Source organism: Vespa mandarinia, chromosome 1 (assembly GCF_050613455.1).
Source record: "Vespa mandarinia isolate Hongniang chromosome 1, ASM5061345v1, whole genome shotgun sequence".
Classification (NCBI taxonomy): Eukaryota; Metazoa; Arthropoda; class Insecta; order Hymenoptera; family Vespidae; genus Vespa; species Vespa mandarinia.
In genome coordinates this window covers 7186989-7209430 of record NC_140810.1, presented here as the reverse complement: position 1 = coordinate 7209430, position 22442 = coordinate 7186989, and the positions used below count along the sequence as shown (strand labels likewise).

Here is a 22442-nt window from a genome sequence, read left to right as displayed (position 1 = left end):
TTTTTCCCCTCTTCTTTTTATAATTCTCCTTTTTTTTTTTTTATTTCCATCTTTATTGTTCTTTTTCAAACTATTTTCGAAATCTTTTTGCGTTGCAAGCGAACAGATAAACAATGATAAATGTAATAATAGACCACATCTCGATTACATAAGATATTCTCGTCGGAACATTTTTTGAACAAGAAGAAAATAGTTTCGATTGGCTAAACATTCACGAGCTCAACGACGAGAACGCGCTGAGAAGGCGCGAAATCCGATTCTCCCTGTCGCCTGATACTCAAAAGAAGTTCCAACGCTATGATGTTCGAACATTTATTATTCGCGATACAATCTATATAAGAAACGAGATAGAATTTTTAAAGGAATTTTTCGAATAATTTTTTTTTTTTATTATTTTTTAATGCAAATTAAAGGACCGATCGATTTTTAAATGAAAGTTTACAGGATCGAGTGTTATAAAAATAATGAGTTTTTTTCAAGAAAATATTTATCTCTTAAGTATCATTAATTATCTCGAAAATAAAAAAAAAGAAAACTTATTTATTGTGCAATCTTAGATAGAATATAAATCTAAATATCTCTAAAATACTTTTCACGCCTATTCCATTCAACACATTTCTTTTTCTTTCCGTGAGTTCTATCGGTCTCTCTCTCTCTCTCTCTCTCTCTCTCTCTCGCTCTGTCTTTCTCTCCACATCATATACAATGTATATATACCCCGTATAGGTAAACGCCAAGGTGTGTAAAATGAAGTGAACAGATATATATAACAAATATATATATATATATATATATATATATATAGAGAGAGAGAGAGAGAGAGAGAGAGAAAGACAGAGAAACACAGAGAAAGACAGAAAGAGAGAGAAAGAGACAGAGAAAGACAGAGAGAGAGAGAGAGAGAAAAGAGAGGGAGAAGACGAAGGGCAGACGGGTTTTGCAGGTACCGAAGATACATGGAGAACCGTTAAAATATGTAAAACGGTAGGGTCCTCTCTTCGTCTTCCGCTTCTTCTCCTGCCCTTTTCGTTCTTTACTCTTTTCTTCTTTCCTTGCTCCTCCCCGGACCTTCGACCATCTCCTTCAGTGGCAGTGCGCAGAGTTCAACGAACGAGAACGACCCACAGGTGAATTCGACGAAGACATACCGAAGATTGCTATCGGTCGTTTAAAAGGAAACGAGGAATACAACAAAGAATATTTTGATCGACTAATAATCAATCCAATTTTCAAAGAAGGAAAATAAAACGAAAGAAAAAGTAAAATGGGACGAGGGTCAAGAAGGAGATCACACAGTTGGTGTCCGTCCAAGTGGATCGTGAGACCGAACGAAAGATTTTAATCAAGAATCTGCGAGTAAAATACTCACCTATGATGGTGTGAACCCTCACAGAGAGCTGAGTTCTGAGAACGATTGAGTTCTTCCGGCTGCAACAAATCAAGAGAGGATCGCTCGATTAGTATATACATACTTATACTTTAAACATACATAAACACACATACACACAAACAATAGCGTATGTTCGCATAGAACATAAATATTGATAAAGCTACACGTAACCGAGTCTCGCACGAGACATCCTATTGACCTGGTGATACGGTGATTCCGTTCGCGTTAATTTCACCCTCCTATGTACCAATTAATCGTGTTTGACCGATCCTAATTACTCTATTATATATACCTATATGCATACATACATATACATATGTTGGGGAACAAGACGAGCAAGATCGTTTTCTATTACGATGCACACAAACACTTATTATAAGTGTCTACACTTTTCCTATAAATTGGGTTAAAGTGGTACGGTCGGTAAACTCTCTCTCTCTCTCTCTCTCTTTCTCTCTCTTTCTCTCTTTCTTTCTCTCTCTTTCTTTCTCTCATCTCTCTATTTCTATCTTTCTCTTGTGTCGCCTTGGATAAGCACGCGGCGCGAACTTTAAGGCCCTGCGAACCTTCCCACGCCACGCGTCCCTGAGAAAGAACGACGACGATGTAGACAATGGATTTGAAAAGGAAAGAAGAGGAAGAAGAGAAGAAAGAGAAAAGAAGGAGGAGAAAGAAATAGAAGAAGAAGGTCTAACGTCGAAAATCCAACGTGTTAGCAACATAGATCTGAAAATGCCGGCTTACTCGAGCGTTAATGTTTCCGCCGGTTAAATAAGGGAGAGATAGATCGAGATATCTCAAAGGACTTCTTTTCCCACGGATATGTATACATATGATATACCCTTGTTTCTATTTATTTTTAATCAACGTCCATATCCTTCAAATGCCGATTTGTAAATAAAATAAGTAATAAAATAAATCTTCGACGTCTTTTCCTTCTTTTTTTTGTTTTCTTTTTTTTTTGTTTTTGTTTTCATAAAAAACGTTTTACTCTTGCACCCTTCGATAATAATATCGCAATAAGATCGCTTAACGAGCGTTCTATGTGAACAAAGGAATTGAAAAGTAGCCTGAAAGAGATAAGTCCGGTCAGAATTCGAAGATTGCAAAGAATCGACGACGATTCTTTTGAAATATTGAAGTATAAATCGCAAAGATCCTTCTGAAATCTTTTCGAGAGAATCTTCGATAAGAGTCATTATTGAGATTTGAATAGAACGCTATGTAAATACGATTTATTTCTTATCAAAGAAGAGACAAAGAATAAAGAGGAATATAAAGGTAGAATTATTCGCAAAGTAATACGAAAAATCGGAAAAGAACCAACCGGAAAAAGAGAGATCGATGTTGAACATCTTTTCAAATCGGTGAATTTCTGAAATCTTTTAAGTCGAGCCAACGATCAGAAATGTATCTTATTGCTTCACGTCAAGTCGAAAAGATTCCAAGAATCTTTGCATTTCGTTATTAGAAAAAAACTGTGCCAAGTTATCAACTTGGCAAGCTATTTTACGGCATTATCATCGATTACATATAATATAATATATCATCAATTTATATTATTATATTATATCATTTCAGGTTCGACTTTAACTCCTTTCTTTAAACGTAGGAAATATCGATGAAAAATAGAGGTCCTAGTAATCTGCTTAACTGGAAGATTCGATATTTATAACGGATTATCAAACTGCGAGGAAGATTAATGACGAAAATGGAGAGTCAATATTAACCATCCGTTACGATCTTTTACCTCGATTACGCCTACGCTAAGGAAATCGCGCGGACAAGGGCTTGCGTCGAACGGTCTTATCGTTTTTCAACGAATCATTATTCCCTTTCTCCACGAGGGACAGTGAGAAAACAGAGAGAGAGAGAGAGAGAGAGAGAGAGAGAGAGAGAGAAAGAGAGAAAGAGAAAAAAGGATTGCGAAAGAAAAGCCTCCTCGCTAGAACGCCTCCGCTTCATGAGCAGAGGACTCGAAAGGCTCTCATCGAGAAATTATGCGAGTTACGAGGCGAAACAACAAAGAACGGAAATAGATGTGCGTTTGCGAGAAGCTGCCAAAAGTTGACTCGATAATAAGTCACGTGAGTAGAAAATTTGCGAGGGTCGCTGCGAAATGAGCAATCATCTGTATACTTTCTCGTCTATCAGACTCCTCCCGAAGATAGTTTATGCGAGTACGCGGACTTTTTTGATTGCGCAAGCGACTGTTAGTATATATATATATATATATATATATATATATATATATATATATACGCAAGCGCGCATTGAGCGCACATATGTATGTATGTCTACGTGTATATGAACGCTTAAGGTCAACCAGGGTTCTCTCAGCGGAGCCATAAATCACTTAAGAATTAACTCCTCTAATTGTGTGCTCCTAGTATTTAAATCGAACGACAGTGAAACCACCAAATGAAATGAATAAAAAAAACAAAAGAAAAAAAAATGATCTAAACGTGCAAACGTCGAGAACGCGTGCCAATGCCAAGCATCACGCGAGATCTGCCCCTGGGGATTAGAATATACGCTCGAATTTTTCTTCACAGGGATCCTCGATCGAATAGAAAAGAAAGGAACAAATGTAGAAAGTCGAAAATTGGTGTACGGAGAAATCGATTTATTTTGATTAGAGCCTCGAGCCGTCTTATTCCCTTTCGACTTTTTCCCCTGAGCGAAATGGAAAGCAGGCTTCCTTTGGGCTTTTACGGAATCAATTTATAAGCAACCTAACGGAACTCGATCGAGCTCGTTCTATTCGTGAGTTAAATCACTCGCTAAACTCGTCTTGCAACAGCTTCGATCTCTCTTCCTTGCTTCCTTTTTAGGCTTAGATTAACGTTAATGGGATATAATAGGTGGAACATTCTGATATTTACCAATAAGGTGGCATGATGGCGACGTCGAAGTCTCATGTCACTCTAAGTCAAACGTGTCAGGTTTGATATTATTTTTGATGACTCTTCACTTACAGGATTCCCTTATCTTTTCAAACTCATTCAGCTAGCTTCGAACTCGAAATAAAGGATCTAACGATCAAACTCGAGGATGCTCTTTGCAAGAGAGCAACACGTCAACGAACGAGTCCAAGGAACGACTGGCTGCTAGCAAGCGGAATGGCTTCTTAGTCTGCTCTGTCCCGCGCTTCGCCACAATAGCGAACGGTGGTGGGAGATCAAAACGCTGACTAGTCCTTGCCCCTTGTGTATATATACATATATGTATGTATGTATATATGCAAGAATGTATGTAGACACAATCAATGCCTTCTTCGTTTTAATACCAAGTTACTTAGTACAACGCACGAGTCAGTATACTTAAAACTTCTACGAAGGAGAAGCAATCGATCAAACGCACTTGCGTAAGTAAAGTTCGATCGTTATCGATAATTATTATACGAGCAGCCTCATTCGAGACGATTAGGTACATCCGTTCTTCTGGTGTTAAAGAAAAAATCAAATCTAATATCCTTTTTATCTTTTCAAAATATTTGAAATATGAACAATCGTTTAAAATTAATATCATTCTTTAAAAATTTATAATGAAAATGATTCCTTTTGAGAATCATAAGAATATTAAATTTGTATCTCGATAAAACATCAAATTAACATCGTATTCTAATTCACCGTATATTAAAAATATGAATAACAATGCAGAAAGATAAAGTTTTATCTATTCAACACCGAGTTACACACAGGGCACATGATCGACGCACAGAGAAGATCATACGCGAATCTTCACGCTCCAGAAATTACGCAAGTAATTTTACTCGAAGGTCCTCAGGGCACGTCGAGGTCGAACGATTTCTCGCTTGGCCAGGACGCTACATTAAACCCCTACCCCATCATGACTATCATCATTTTCATCATTAGATCGTACTTCGACAAACGATCGAGAATGCGTTGTTCGACGAGATACGAAATATCATATTCTCGAAGGAAGCGAAGAAATTTGCGAGTATTAAATACGAAGAGGATTATACATTTCTTTTTTTCGAAGTTTAATAAAAACAAACATCATCGATGAGACCTAGAAGAAGGAACGAAACGGACGAAGCGACTCGTTAATCTTATACTCGGTAACTAATTGTAAGTCGAGAAGATGCGTATCTTGGGGGGATTTCTGTTGCAGACGGATGATTCGTCGAGGATACTCCTCTATCTCGTGATGCTAACCACCTTAGCGGCTTTTCCGCGTAAGAACGACGAGAAACCGGATGTTGAGACGGCAAAGATGAGGAGTCTCTCTTGAAAAAATATACAGGAATAAACAAAATAAAGAAAATAAAAATAAAAAATTATAAAAACTTTTAGAGATCCTTTAATTATTTCATATTCTACGAAAGAGGTAATTTCGTTAAAATTACGATCGCTCTATTCGGTGGTACATCCTAGGAAGAAAAATAAAATGAAAAGGGGAAGGAGGTACACGGATATCGCTTTCCTCTTCGGCACTTCGAACGAAAGAAACGTGCCACGCCTATAAAGTTTACGCGTCCGTTTCCTTCTCCATCTTCTTGGTCTCTCTCTCTCTCTCTCTCTCTCTCTCTCTCTCTCTCTCTCTCTTTCTCTGTCTTTCACTCTTGATTTCAGACATTCAGCAGCCACGTCCTACGTCGAGTTATTCTTGGTCACGCGTTAGTAAATGCGCAAGCTGCATCGACTCCGGTCATCTTTCCTTCCGGTCGATGTAGCCTGAGAAGTCCATCGGAAGTATGGAAATTTGAAAATAAGTATACATCTATTTAATTCAATGAATATCACTAATTGATCTTTTTCATTAAAACCTATGTAAATAAACGTCTCGGAATATTTCCGTTAAAAATAATTAATGATTAATATTGATGAGGGAGAGAGAGAGAGAGAGAGAGAGAGAGAGAGAGAGAGAGAGAGAGAGAGAGAGAATTTGCAGATTCCGTAGTCGGAAAGATTCTAACAAAATGTTTGGAAACATGAGGAACACTGCCTGTTCTTTTTATACTCTCAGTGATCGCTCTTGGCAAACATTTACACGTTCGTCTCTCATATCTCAATAGATCGATTCCCGAGACCTCTACTTTCTCGAGAGAAACGTGAATATGAAAAGGAGAACTTTTTTTAATCGATGAAATCAAACTCCGTTCAAGTAAACCAAATTGATTTCAAGTAAACCAAATTAAGAGAGTGATTTCAAGATAATCCAATCATTTTTCACAAAATAACGAGCTTCGAAATCGTTCTGTTTTTTCTTTTTCTTTTTCTTTTTCCTTTTTTTTTTTTGAAGAATTTCAGCAGAATGTTTATTCATCATTCTAAACGCAAACAGCAGCCTCATATTTTACAAAGTTTCAAGAAGAAACTGAGCTTCCTTTCTCCGTACGTCTAGATTTATCGACGATCTTCGATGTTATGTACTTATTCTCTGAGAAATAAATAGTCAGACATTTACAAAGAGTACATGTATACATACATACTCAGTTTATAATCTTGTCCATAATTAGTATTATGACTTCGAGATATGAGTCGTTTCACACTATTCTTTTACATTAGAATTTTATAATCATATTCGTGGAATAAGTTACAAACAAGTGTTCTACTTCTTTAAATATACAGGATAATAATTAAAATACACTAAGATCATACTTGAAAATCTTATAATTCATAAATTAAGCATTTTCAGACCAATGTTGATAGAAACTATTTTTCTTCTCTATATACATATAAGAAATGCATTCCTGATGTTTTACCGCGTAATTTTATTACATTCTGTATTCTTAGAAACTTGCTCGATAATTTTATGTTATCAAACATTAAAATGTGTTAAAAATAAATAAATAAATCAAAACAACAAGGTGATTTTAAACGGGTAAAACTATACAGCAATATAAACATGGGTTAGTATATGTAGATATAGATGTTGCGGAAGAAAAGTATAGGAAGACGGAAAACGCGTGATCCGTTCTTCTCGTTTTGAACGCGTGCACGAAGCGACACGAAACCAGTTTAACCGTCGTGAAAGTACGCTGAAGGCTTCGTCAATGAAACCAGCGCAATCTCGAGCGAATACACAGCTTTACATTTTCGAATGACACGAAGGAAGTAAATACCAACTCGCACTAGTATGAACATTTTCTCCTCTTGAAATTTAAATAAAAATAAATATTATTCACACTTATAAAATGCTCAAATTCTCTCCGTAATTTCTTTAATTTAATAAACAATATATCAATTTCACAACAAATTTCGATATTCTACTAAAAAGTTAATAAAAAATCGGGAAATATCTTGCCCCTTATCGCTCCAAAAATATCATAAGATTATAATTTTGTGAATTTTAATGTGTTAAAAAAAAAGAAAAGAAAAGAAAAAAGGAAAAGAAGATTTACGTAATTTATATAAAATAATTGCTTGTTAGCAAAAATATTTATGTGTTACGTAAATATTGAAAAGAGAAGAGAAAAAATATGGTTGACGTCATTACTATTGATTGGAGTAATAGGATTTAATCTTCGATAATATTCGAAGTAAAAGATGAAAGGCGAAGACATTAATGATCGGTAAAGTCAAATGAATTTTTCCAACATCCATAAAAGCAAGAGGAATACTTGATAGCTCGTGGCGAAGGTGGTAGAAAAACTCGTTATCAAAAACGGGGACGATTAATGCGCTAATCGAGAGGCATATAGGTACGATGAGAAGAGTAGAAGAAGAAGAAGAAAAGAAGAAGAAGCGAAGAAACGTCTGTATCCAGAAAGGCGCAACGTCAAAGCCTCGTCTCGAAGCAACCGAGCGTGATAAAACCGGCTTCGTCCACCTCGCGATTCTCCTTGCGATTCTTCTGCCGATTCAATTCTCCTCGCGGGATCGCTTCTCATCGTCGTCGTTTCTAAGCGATCGGCAGCCTCGTGCAAAAGCTGTCCTTCGTCGGCATTACGAACTAGCAGGTAGAGAAACGAAGACGTATTCTACAAAAAGCGATCGTAGAATTTATCTACCGACTGGCTCCCGGACCTGTGTTTATCCAGTGCACGCTTCGCGTTCCAGTTTCTCTCATCTCATCTTATCTCATCTCATCTTTAACTCGTCTCATCTCACCGAGTTGTTTTCTTGGCGCCGACTCGACCGATATGCAATTACGCTTTTCCGAACGATTACGAGAACTTAAAAAAAAAGTAAAAAAAAAAGAAAAAAAAGGAAAAGAAAAAAGAAGAAAAAGAAAAAAAAGAAAAGAAAAAATCGAGGTCTTCTCTTTAGAAAGGAGATCTATTTACATAACTTTCTCATTTAATTAATGTACCGTGACAAATTATAGTTAAATTCTTTCATTTGGCAATCGTTCTTTATGGCTGATATGATTGTTATAAATGCAGGACTATACAATCTAAATTGTGAGAAAAGCGTAGGATGAATGTTTGACGGAACGATTTTCTTCGTAAATAATGGCAATGATTTATAACGAGGATGCTATTATACTTGCAGACCTGTCTACAGTAGTAATAATCTTGAAAAGTATGTAAAAATATCTGATCGATGAGGCTATCGGAGCAACCTTAATCTACGTATATTTCCTTTTTCTTTACATACAATACCAATCAATCGATAAACTCGAATAATCCTGAGCCAACGAAGATCAAGTGTTCTGCTGACGATGCATACGGAAGCATCGATAGAACGTTGAAGTACGAATAGATTTAGATATAATTATTGATAGGAAAATATGGAAATTGTTCATTAATCACTTAGTAGTTTAAAATCAATTTTTGTATAAAGAAAAAAAAAAAAGAAAGAAAAAAAGAAAGAAAAAAAAAAAAGAAAAACAATCTTCAATGTAAACAGCACACAATTCGCTTTAAAATACACAATATCTCTGAAGAACATGAAAAAAGTTAATGTCAGATCATTAAAGTGAAAGGAAAGTATTACAAAATGATAGAGTACCTGCAGATATGACAAAAATCTTTTCCACAATGAAGAAATCGAAGTCGACTGGACTGTGGCATGATCGAAAAAATCTCGACAGATTAACAATTAAGCGCATACGTATGCGAATAAAAGAACGTACGTACGTACGGAAAAATCTTTTCCGTAAGTGTGATGTACGGCAAGCACCCCGAAGACAAACTGAACGTGAATAACCTACAGAAAGCAAGGGGAAGTCCTCTCTCTTTTTCTCCCTACTGCCGACTCGCCACCGCCATTACTATCCTATACTTCAAGAACGAGACTTGATTGCTGCAAAGTATTCAGGTGACTGTCCCACTTCCGAGACAACCTCTCGACAATCTCGACAGGACTGGATACGAAACGACGACGAAGACGATGAAAACGACGAAGACGACGAAAACGACGGAAGAGTAGTAGGTAGGTAGGTAGATAGGTAGGTAGATAGGTAGGTAGATAGATAGATAGATAGGTAGGTAGGTAGGTAGGTAGGTAGGTAGGTAGGTAGGTAGGTAGGTAGGTAGGTAGGTAGGTAGGTTGCTAAGTAGGTGGGTAGGTTGTTTGGTAGATATATGGGTAGATAGATGTATATATATATATATATTGGGTAAGAGTAAGAAAAAGAGAAAAGAAGGAAAAGAAAAAGAAAGGATAGGACGTGCCGATTTATGCATCTCTCGTGACGGTGTTCATCTCAGTTCGTTCCTCTCTACCTCTCCCACGACTCGAATCGATAATAGCTATACCGTCTCGCGAGAAAGATCCGGAAGGCGATTCGTAGGTTCGTTCTTGAAGAGAAGAGAAAGCTTGGCTTATCGCGTAGGCGGCTTATCGCTGTTGGCATAAATCGTGGCTAGTTGGGGGTGGCTGAACGTCGTAGTTCGTCGACGGAATAATCCCATGGGGACGCTAAAAGTACGAACGGTCTAGAAGGGTGAGGACAAGAGGAAGAAGGAGAATGCAGGAGGGTATCGCCAGTTCTGCAGTTGCCAGAAGCAACCTTCATGAAAGGCTAATGAAGACGCGTCGCTCCGTATTCCCAGAAGCCCACGACTGGGACGCGGTCAGCTCGGCCTAACGACTTGCCGACTCCTCATGCTGGCTAAATTGCCGATTATCTCTCCACCATATCCGATATTGATCGCGTACCTTCATCCTTTCTTCTCTCTTTTTCTATGTCATTTTGTATACATCCAAATCCGGATCAATAGGTAACGACTTCAAGAAAATATGACTGGCAAACATAATCGAAATCTTCTTCAGATAGAACCTTCAAACGAGATCTCGCAGAAGATCTTTCTAACAGGAGTTTCTTCCTTACAATACGAATTTATATTATACATTAATCGAAAAAACGGAGAGAGTTTATATATTTCGAATTCTATATTCCCGAATACAGTAGGGAATAAAAAGCTTTCGTTATGACTTTTTCGAAAGCTCGCATTGCTGCATAAAATTCATAGAAAATTTTTCCTTCCAAACGAATAGAAAAAAAAAAGAAAGAAAGAAAGAAAGAAGAAAAGAATATGTTGGAGAAAAGGAGATATCGAGAAGACAGAATATGAAAGAAAGAGATAGAACGAATAAAACATGTCACCAAGAGATGATGGGAAAAGAAAAAATTTGAAACTCTACCGGTAACGTAAATCGCTGGAATGCGGAGATTTCCCTAGAGAATCTTAGCAATATGCTAGAATATCGGTCATCGTACTTCCCATCGAGCTTTTTCGCAAGCTCTATTCTCTGTAAGAGATCAAATCAAATGAGTTTTTTCTAACCAATATTACATATATTCCATTACAATCCAAGTTATTTTGATTATTCGACAAGAAATCGAAATCTTTATACTTATATTTATCGAAATGAATTTTTTTTTTTCCCCAAAGAAAATATCTGTTCATGGCTCCTCGTTTCTTTGACAACTTGAGAAGATGGAAGAATTCCAATACTTGTCGTTTCCGCGAAGCTATCGTTTAACTCGAAAAGAAACTTTTATTTCAAGGATAAGAAATATTGATCGAACGTAACGATAGATATCGACTTGTTCTCTCAAGTGACAAGGTTCCATTGCAAACATCTATTATATATCGAACGTGTATTTCCAGTAAATCAAGATTTTTACGAAATGTAACAAAAATTTTTCCTTTTTACTTAATGCCTACAAAAATTATTTTCATTAATATTTTGTAAAAAGATGCTTGGGTTCTTTACAATTAGTAATAATAATAATAATAATAATAATAATACCTGAAAGATCGAACACTTCTCGGTAAACAAGTGTAACAAATTTGTTCTATAGCTATTCATATGCCTACCTTAGCGCTGAAGTTATTAATTTAAAAGTTAAAAGCAAATGATTTTATCATTTCACAACATGAGCATCATCAATTTGCTTCGAGACGGGAATCGAATCGAAAAGCAGTGGTTCTTGAATGTCCAAGCTATTCTATATTTACTTACTTCTTCGGTTTGCTCTTCTTTCAATAGTGCCGTTTTCTTTTTATTAAAATTCATATCTCGATGTTTCATTTTTTTTTCTTTTTTTTTTTTTTTTTTTTTTTTTTTTTTTTTTTTTTTTAACTAAATAAGTTTTTCTTTCATATAATAGAATTCTATGTTTATTACTAGACTATTATATGAAATTTGAAATTCACGCTACGCCAACTACGGTACGTAATGATAAAATCATTTATTTTTAACTTTCACGTTAATAGTTTCAGCTAACAATAACTTTATGATTAAGAAAGCTATATGAAAATCTGCGAATATCGCGCATTATAAAGTTCACTTTTATGTGCCAACTACAATGCGTAATATGAAAAAGTTTTTTTTTATATTTTTTCCGGTTATATAACCACAATAAAATTTAGGAAAAATAAATTTTCTCAAAATCTAGACCTACGATAGAATACATCAAAATCTTTAGGCTCGTTTTCAAGATAAAATTGACAAAAATTACTCGTTTAATATAATGGAATTATGCGGACAACCCATATGTCGAACAATATATCTTCCATACTTATGCAAAATAACACATAAATAATATTTATTTGAACTGACAAATAACTAATCACACTAATTTCTCATAGACAATAGATTGATTCGTCCTAGACAGATAACTAACAGCAAACGGACAAATAGATTTTAAGTATAGGCAATGTATTTCTTCTGGATTTATTACAAACTGACTTTAAACTTGAGACATCAAACTAATTCATTAAGTGCTACATATATATACATATATATACAGCTATATATATATACATATATATATATATATATATATATATATATGTGCATATTCGGTAGCACGTAATGAGTATAAATATATGTATGCGTATAAATAAAAACGTATGTGTATACGTGTATGACGCTCTCACTTCTCGCCAACTATACTATGTAATTGTTTATTTTACATCTGAAATTTCGACTTCTTCGTGATATGTGAATCTGTAGTTAAAAATCTTCCATTTCTTTTAAACCAAAGACAATTGAGAATTGTGATTGACACGATGTTTACTAAAATATTCTTTACAATTTCATATTGTACAAGAAAAATAAAAAAAAAAAGAAATAGAAAAATTTCAAGCCATGTCAAGTAATAACCCGATAGTTCGGAATTGTTGATCCGTAAAACCGTAACTAATGTAAACGACAATTATACAAATCTTTACAAGTTATTAAAATCGAGCGATACACTTGTATTATTACACGTCGATCAGGTACCAGCTATAATTCAATATGACAGGGCGCAATTTATATTCCACCCTCCGCAATAGGCAGCAACGTCCGATGGTGTTCGAGTCGATCATAAATTTAATTGTGTAACGAACCAACGCCTCGTCTATTAGTACGTACATATACACTCACATAGATTAATTTTCTCTCTTTCTTTACGTGATAACAGCAAGTAATTATTAATGACAGTTCGATGAACGATCGAACTAGGAATTCATTTATTTTCGTACCATAAATAGTTCGATCGAGTGAATAAAGTCTAAATCTTGTTAAAAAGGACAAAAAGAAAAACGTTAAAATGAACAACAGTGCGATATAAAAAAACAACAATGGTGTGTTAAAGGAAGAAAATGTCTAATCATTTGCGAATTTATTAATCTTTGTATGTACGTTTATTATTGACCTTGTATGTATGTAAAGAATGGATGAGATATTGTGCCGTTCGATCATTGTCCAATAAGACTAAAATAAAAAGTGAAATAAAAAAAGCAATAACGAATGCTTGTGATATTTTTGTATATATACGTAGATGAATCGATGGATTAATTGAGTAGAACGAATAATAGTCAATCATATTCGAGAATCGCAGTCGATTTGTGGTTGAGAAAAATATCTTAGAAATAAAGCAACATATAACACGTAACATAGCGTAGGCAATGTCCATCTTGTATTCTAATTATTTTTATTAAATATTATTTTTTTTATTATATATAAAACTGATAACAATCCTATTCTGCCATCTTTAATTTCATCTTTAATTTCATCTTTAATTTCATCTTTAATTACATCCTTAATTTCATCTTTAATTTCATCTTAAATATATCATAAAAAAAAAGAAAATAAAAAAAAAGAAGTAAATACCATCGGTCTCGTTTAATTTTTTCTGTCCTTTTACCAGATCTCGAAACATACTAGATCTTGGTGAAAAGGGACGATCGTAAGTACTGCAAGGTACATTCGTGTTAACGAGGGAGAATTTCAATACTGCGGCTGCTCTAGGTACGAGCGAACGTAAGTCACGACTTGCCAGACGTACCTCAGTATAAAGAGGCGAGCCTAGGCAAAGCCAGTTAGTTCCACCTGGTAGTAAAAGGAGCAGTTAAAGTGTCTGAAATATCGCCTAAAGCACACATATACATGTGAAGAAGGGGTGGGGAGGGTGAAAAGTCTCGAATAAGAGTGCGCAAGCGTATACACTAATACATCCTGACCACCAAATAAACTCTCTATCTCTATTTCACTCTCCCTCCCTCTCTCTTTCTTTTTCTTTCTCATTATCTATCTATCTTTTAATCTTTCTCTTAATGTCGACATGAAATTGCAAATAAAAAGCTTCAATTTTTCTTCAATTCGAAAAGTAAATTCATTTTCCTGATACAACATAGGAAATCGAGTTCTGTAAAATACACACACAACATACATACATACATACATACATACATACACGCACAAATACAAGTCTGAATAATACAAGCATCGTCCAGACGACTTTACATAATGGCCCGGAGAACTTTAAACTATGCATTTAATTTAATTAAGCAATTAGGAGAGAGCATGACGCTCGCTTTATCATTACGCAACGCTCGTAGACGGCTAACTGAATTACGGGGTTTGCGTTTCGCGAACGAGTAACGCATTCCGAGACATCGATTAAACGTTTGCGCTTATTTCTACTATGATGTTCCATCGAACTGGTATCTTTGAACTTTTCTTAAAACGATAAATGTTAATTATTTATATTAAATATATACGTATATATTATCAGTTCTCTTGCTAAACACTCTTTACTTTAGGTGATGGTAAAGAAGATTGAAGGTGTTCTTCTCGTTAATGAAATCTATACTTCTTTTTCTAACATTTTTCTTAACAATTTTTCTAATAATTTTCTTTCTTCTTAAAGAAACAGAGAGAGAGAGAGAGAGAGAGAGAGAGAGAGAACGGTAATAATGACTGTTCGTTAGTATTCAAATATATGCATGCTTTTGTAACTTTTCCAATATTACTCACTTATGATTCATCCCAATCATACCAACGCTCTTTTTAGATCGAGACGAGTACAAAACATTTTCGAAAATAATACAAAACAATTATAAAAAAAAAAAAAAAGAATAAAGATAAAAAAAGAAAAAAAGAAAAACCAAACAAATCTAAAAATAGTTTCATATTGTAATAGTCTCATATTGTAATCATATTGTATATCGAATTACTTTTTAATAACTATTTTTAAATTTCCTTGATTAAAAATATATTAGTATTAAATCAAGACGAGATAAAACTATTTGTTTCTATTAACGATATTAATGATTAAAATAACAAAGAAACGGTGATTCATTAAATCAACGCTAACAGGCTTGTCTTGCACGGAAACGTTCGCACTAATGCGGAAAGATATTTATAAAATGAGAAAAAGAGAGAAAGAGAAAGAGAGAAAGAGATGGAGAGAGAGAAAGAGAGAGAGACGAGAAATTGTAGCCAAGCGTAGACAGTCAGCCGATGTCCTGGGAATAGATCTCGAAACCTAGTTATGCGATTTATTCCGAGCGAGGTCGGCAACTATTCGCGAAAACACGCGAAAGCTCGCGCGGCTTTCGGCTCGGGAAAGGTCATAGACACTGGAAGAAAGCTAAGCCGCACGCTCAATCGAGCGTTCCCTTCGAGAGCGATAGGTATGCGCTTCGTTTCCTCCTTTCGAAGGAAAATCGAGCGATCGGCACTACCGATCGTTCTTTTCTACATTCAAAACACGTATACCTACGTACTACATACCTACTACATACGAGAATCAAGAAAGGAGAAACGATGATTTACCGTTTATCAATTAATTAATCGTCTATACGCGTTTGTGATTCCCTCATTGTATTCCTTTTAAATACTATATCCTTGTTCCTTTTACCATATTTAGAATAGAAATGCATATCAATGACATCGATCTAATTTCTCCATTTGTTGCATCGATTTTTTTATTGGAAAATTGATTTCAATAAAAATCTAAATGATCGATACAATGTGCAAGAAAAATTTTTTACTTTCTTTATATTTCCAATATTTCTTCTTTTTTCTATTTTATTTAATTTCTAATTAATTTTTAATATATAATACTATAATATACTGTATAACTTTTAACTTTTGCATTATTTACATCTATGATACCCAGACGTCTCTATTATTAAATTGGAGGATATTCGATCGTGAATCATCGTGTTTCTCGTCTCATTTCTCTAATTTTTGGCTAATATTACCTTCTCGCTGCCAATATAGTGTTGTTAAACAGTAACCGGAAGAGTTTTATGAGTGACGAAAAGAAACAGAGAAAGAGAGAGAGAGAGAGAGAGAGAAAGAGAGAAACCCGATAATCGGTAAATAATTCGGAAAATCGCAGTGCCATGGTATTTTCGCGCGAGACGGGTGCAAACTGCTTTATGGCCTTCGGCCGTCGTTACTAATAAGATTAGCGTCGGGTGGTGCTCAAGGCACGTTAGAACGCGACGACATTAATGAGCCGATTTATTAGCATAGTTAATAATACGGAAGGTATTAAATATAACGCTTCACGAAGGGTCAAAACTATTATCATTTTGCAATAGGAGCCTCGTGTAAAAAAAAAAAAACATATCATAACGAGAGACAGTTAATTATTTTCTTTTTTTCTCTTTTTTATGAAACAAAAATAGATAAAAATGAGAGGGAAATAAGATTAGCGTGGAAAAAATTTCTTTCGATAAAACTTTTAACAAAGCATAAGTCTGGAGAATCCTAGAGAAACGATTTCCGCGAGAGTAGTTGCGATTATTCATTCTACCGTCTATACGAAACGTTTAGAAACGTATTGTGCGTGGTTATTGAACTCTTGAGAGAGTAATCGCCGCAATCCTGTCTCTTTCTCTCCCTCTCTATCTTTCACATTCATCCTATTCATTCGTCTCTATCTTCTATTTTTCTTCTTCCTTAGACCATTATAATAGCGAATATATAGACATAGGTACTTATAATTATAAATAACAGGTACCTACGTGCATTCAAATGGATTACATAAGATTCACGTAGAAATACTGGCAATAAAAAAGAAAGAGAGAGAGAGAGAGAGAGAGAAAGATGACGAAGAGTCTTAGAGTTTATTAGCTAAGGTCCAGTGAGACCTCCTTTCAGTTAAACACAATGTGCACAGGGAATTGAAATAACTTTTTGAGCTTTCAACGGTTACACTGGCCACGAACTTGCTACTTCGCAAAGCTTTCTCTTTCTTTGTCTCCCTCTCCCTCTCTCTCTTTCTCTCTCTCTCTCCTTTCTTTTCACTCTTGTGATAACAAGCCGTTGCAGGAAGGTACAACACACTCAAGAGTTTCATTTTATGAAAGATCAAGAGGCATTGGAATAAACACGATATTACTGTTTCTATCTAGACTGTAGAAAAAAAATGGCTCATGGAAGCACGTTAGAGAGATAACAACATCGAATTTGCGCCAAGAATACGTGTACCAATTTAAAAAGAGCCTCTATTAATCGTCCTCTTAATTAAATAACCTCTCGGAGGACTTTTTATAAACAATCTTAAAACAATCTCTGGAATGTTTCAGAACGAATTTCTAATGTAATATTTTATATTTGTAAGAAAACTTCTTTCTTAAAAAAAAAAAAAAAAAAAAGAAAAAAAAAAGAAAAACCTATTGAAGATAAGTTTTAGTCCGTAATTATGTTTTCTTCGCGATTTTTTAAAAGAATAATTTGTACCTATTCCCTAATCGGCAAACGTACCAACGTGAAACAATTCGTAGAAAAGAGATTTTCACGAAGTAGGTTCCTCCGTGTCCCGGGAGAAATTTCGTGTTGATCACTGAGCTTAGAAACGTTGAACGATTTCTTAACGCGAAAGTCCGGCAACATGCCACGAACGGACCGCCTGGTGTATACACAAGTTCGTTCGAAGATAAACGATCCTTAACTCGCAAACAAGAGAACCTTTCTCTCTTCTAAGCTCTTCTTCATCTTTTCCCTACTTTGTCTACTTCGATTTCGATTCAAGGACAAAAAGTATCGGTGATCCGACGAACCGACTGATCCATTGGCAAGAAAAGCGATTTCATGTTCGCCAACACGCTCCTGTAATTTCGCACTTTACGACTCCCTCTCCGTTCCTCACTGAGCGAATCACCGAACGTTTTCGATAAAAGCTCCAATTTTTATGAACGCCTCCCGTAGCGCCAGCTGAAAGGAAAAAACTATCGGAAAACAATTCAAGTCGGTCAAGCTTCGCATACGAAATCGCGATAGAAACACATTCAAATTTTTCCATCTACTGGCAATATCATGGTGGATGATTTAAAAAAAAAAAAAAAAGGAAAATAAAAAAAGATAGACGATAAGCTAAATGAATTTATATTGTAGAAGAAAAAAAAAAGGGAAACGAGTGAAACAAAAATTGAACAATTTACGAGCGAGGAGGTATCACTGATGCAATGTTATTTCTCTCTTTCTACCTAAACTCGACCCAGTTCCGAATTTTACACATATATTTACACATACACACACACATACACATGTATGCACAAATATCGTCTCGCTTTCTCCATTGTATTTTTGTATATCCTTTCTGCCTCCCTCCTCCCTGCCCCTCCTTTCTCTCTTTCTCTCTCTCTCTCTCTCTCTCTGTCTCTCTCTCTCTCTCTCTCTCTGTTTCTCTCTGTCTCTCTTTGTCTCTGTAACGCAGAAGAGAAGGCAAATTTTAATACATGTTCGTGATTAAAACTAGACTCTCCGTTGGCTAGATTATGACTCTCGTTAGTGGTACAGAACGTATCTAGCCGAATCGGAAAATAGCTTGAGCGAATATCGGCATCGATAGCACCGGCTTAGTTGCGATAATTTCCAGTGAGTTAGCTAGCTAGTTTTAACCTTCACCGTGTTAACACCGATTCAAGACGTGGACCGTGAACATATGTATGTATGTACGTGGATCGTTCGCCGTTCTAAAGTCGAGAGTATTTATATCCCTGGAACTCTACAAGTTTATGTATATATGTACATATGTATATATGTATAAAGTGAACCTTCTCAGCTTGACTCGTCGTTACATCACCATTGAATTTCAACGCAATCCATTAACATCTCGTTAAGATGATCAAAATTGATAATAAAAAGAAAAAAAAAAAAAAGAAAAAGAAGGAAAGAAAGAAAAGAAAATCATTAATTCGTATGTTTCAACGAAAACACTTACTTTGTTTGAAAGCCTTCAAATTCTTCCTGTTGTTCACTGATCGAAGCCTCGAGATCCAAATAAGCTCCGTAATCGCCATCTTTGTAAAGTTGAAGAGCCGTATCATCGAGCTGTACAAAAAATTAAACATTCGTGAGCCAAGCTGTCTCGTGATTCTTTCCTATCAATCGTTCTTATGTTTCTAATATGTGTTAAATATTTTTCTCAATTTTTCTCTATCGCTCTGCTCTTCTTTTCGAATTCTCAAGAAAGATTCAAACGCAAGGAAAAAAAGAAAAAGAGAGACAGAGGGAAAGAGCGTGACCCATATTTCTAAAAACTTCAGTTTCAAAATAGTTTTCAGCCGGTGAAACGACGCCCGGCAAAACACCAGCATTTATAATGCTCTCCTGCATTTCTCCGGTTTCTAGGCGCCCTCCATTCGAAGGAAGAACTTCATGCACTGTTACGAAAGACCAAATGCTTACGTAATACTTCTTTAGGTTGAACGCATGACCAGAAAACTTAGTTTAAGATTTTTCGGTCGTTAAGAAAATTTATCTAAAAGCGTTTAGTCACGTTGACTACGACTAATTAATTCTCAGAAATTGAAACGACAATTTCGATACCAATAATTTTTGTAATAGTTTCTAGTGTAGTTTCGTTATAACTATTGATTTATAACGTTATCTATTTCGGAACGTAGATACTTTAAATCCGCTCGTTCGCAATCATGTAAAGTTAAATGTCAACGGATCTGGAAACCTGATAATCTGTGTATGGTTATCACCGAGAGACTGAGTGATAATATAAAGGACAAAACGTAGCTAAATCGATATTATCGGTTAATAGATTGCGTAGCTCGTTCGTTGCTATGTATTGTCATAATACTACTTTAAAACGGATAAACAAACATCTGACAAAGTATGTACACGTTCTCGAGTACTCTACTCGACTTTGTTTACACCGTTTAAATGATATGTGCTTTTGAACAACATTTCTTCATTAAAAATTTATACGTATATACATATATATATATATACACATCCTAAGAAGTTTAAACGCTATCAGAAAACAATTCTCTTTCTAAATATGTTAAAACGTTCATCAAACATCGCTTTATGAAATCTAACAAAAAAAAAAAAAAAAAAAAAAATAGAAAAGATAAAAATAGACATCTATTTTCTTCGAAATTGTCAAACAGCAATTCTGTTGATAAATTCGAAAATAAACGTTTTGATTTTGTTTTTGCAACAGTATTCGAAGTGTGGCACGTTGACACAAAGGACATTGTCGACATGTAAACGACGTCTACGTGGAATTTACGACGGCGAATCGAGTAAGGCTTCGCCCGTTTTCGAGTAGGTTTCATCAGATTTCTCGGCACATTGCTCGTCTTGCGTAGGACGACGCTTCTCACTCTCCTGGAACAGCTTTGTTTGTTCAAAGTCATATGGATGTTATGCAGCCTCTCTACCTATCCTCTTCCTCTACCAAACCCCTTTTACCTATCCTGCTTTTCTATCATCTTCGAGTTTCCAACGCTTGCGAAAGGAAAGAAAGACAATAGCAAAGATAGGATGCCTTCGAGGATGCCTATCGTTGGCGTCACTCGACTGCTTGATCTCCGCCAGAGAAAATTTTCTTCCTGACTATTATTGTATTCATGGTCTTAATTATTCCATTCCATGATCATTAGAAGAATATTCGATGTATAATGGAGCATGAAATATAAAGTCGAAATACGATATTTTTACCTCGTTTAAATATGACTTCAAATTAAGATAAAAAGTATATCTAATTTCTGTGCTCTTATAATACTAAATCAATCAATTTTTATTAAAATCTATTAATAAGATAAATACTTTAATTTATTGCTTATAATTCTTAAAATTCATTTAATATTAGAATAACAAGTAAATAGAAATAGCTTTAAATAATCAAGATTTGCATAAATGTCAAATATGAAATCTAAAACTTGTTTCGATTCTTTTAGTGTTAATTTAAAACGACAGGAACATAGAACATACGTATTTCTACTTGATACGATAAATAAATCCTCCATAAGTATATACATACATCAACTTAGAACGAAATGTTCCGTTCGTTAGTTTCGTCGAAGTGAAGTATGACTATTCGAGAACACTCGAGGAACATCTTGAAGATCGTAGCAAATAAGACGAATCGAAAAAGTCCAATACACTCTTCTTATTGCAAAAATAGAAAAAGATAGAAGAAGAAGAGGTAAAAGAAAATAAAAGAAGAAATAAAAACGAAAAAAGAAAAAAAAAAAGAAACAAAAAAATGAAAAAAAGAACAGAAGCGATCGTCGTAAAAAGGTAGACAATATTGATGTTGTACCCACCATCGAAACTTTACGATTTCTTTACGACGATCAATGGACTTCTACTCACGTTTCTTTTCTTCCTGGAAGATTTCAACGAAACTTCGAACTTTTCAACCTTCTAACGTTTCGTTAGTTGATCTTTTTTCAACACGAAATTTTTTAACGTTGCTTTCCGAGTTACACGTTGCTGCTTCGTAAATCATACTACAATTTTATTCGCAATTATTTCTAATCGTTTATTAAAATCGTTTAAAAAAATACTAACTGTTTCCGAACAATTTCCTCCTCTTCCGTTTATAACGAACTATGCAGAATCATCGTTCTAGTGCAAATAGAACGTCATTCGTTGCAAGAATCTGCAATGTCATACATATATGCGTCAAAAAAGAGAAAAAGTAAGAAAGAAAGAGAGAGAGAGAGAGAGAGAGAGAGAGAGAAAATAATTGAATAAGGAGAGAAAAAATATGAAAAATCTACGGATAATCGAGTTTAATAATATTTTCACTATAATTTGCCAAAGATGCAAATGGACGAACGAACGTCGACGACTTCCACAGGAACAAATAAGATTTATATAATTATTTCAAACAAACAAACAAACGAACAAAAAATTGAATTATCTCTCAACGTAACATTTATTAACAATTAGTAAAATAATCGATAGAGGAATGTAGAGAAAAAAAATAAAAAGGAAAAGAAAAAGAAGCGTAAGAATTCGTAGAAAACGTCGGTGGTTTAAAGCATAATAAGTTAGGCTGTTTGGCCTTGGACAGAGGAAAGGCGTTGCGGTAAAATGATCTGCTGCTGGTGAAAAAAAGAAAGAGAAAAAAGAGAAAAGAAAGAAAGAGAGAG

The 22442-nt window shown here is 35.0% G+C and overlaps 1 protein-coding gene across 11 annotated transcripts in view; it reads right to left on the bottom strand.

Moving 5' to 3' along the window:
• Positions 1 to 22442, bottom strand: part of LOC118446957 (FH1/FH2 domain-containing protein 3-like) — an 80174-nt gene that overhangs the window by 22297 nt on the left and 35435 nt on the right. For 10 of the 11 annotated variants that reach the window (XM_085661387.1, XM_085661377.1, XM_085661369.1 and 7 more), the window contains 2 exons: positions 19265 to 19374; positions 1370 to 1428 (listed from right to left, as the gene is read on the bottom strand). In XM_085661387.1, coding sequence (XP_085517513.1) covers positions 1370 to 1428; positions 19265 to 19374 — 169 coding nt within the window. Of the gene's footprint in view, positions 1 to 1369; positions 1429 to 4275; positions 4497 to 19264; positions 19375 to 22442 lie in introns of those variants that run through there. The other variant, XM_035878222.2, reaches the window with a different exon arrangement.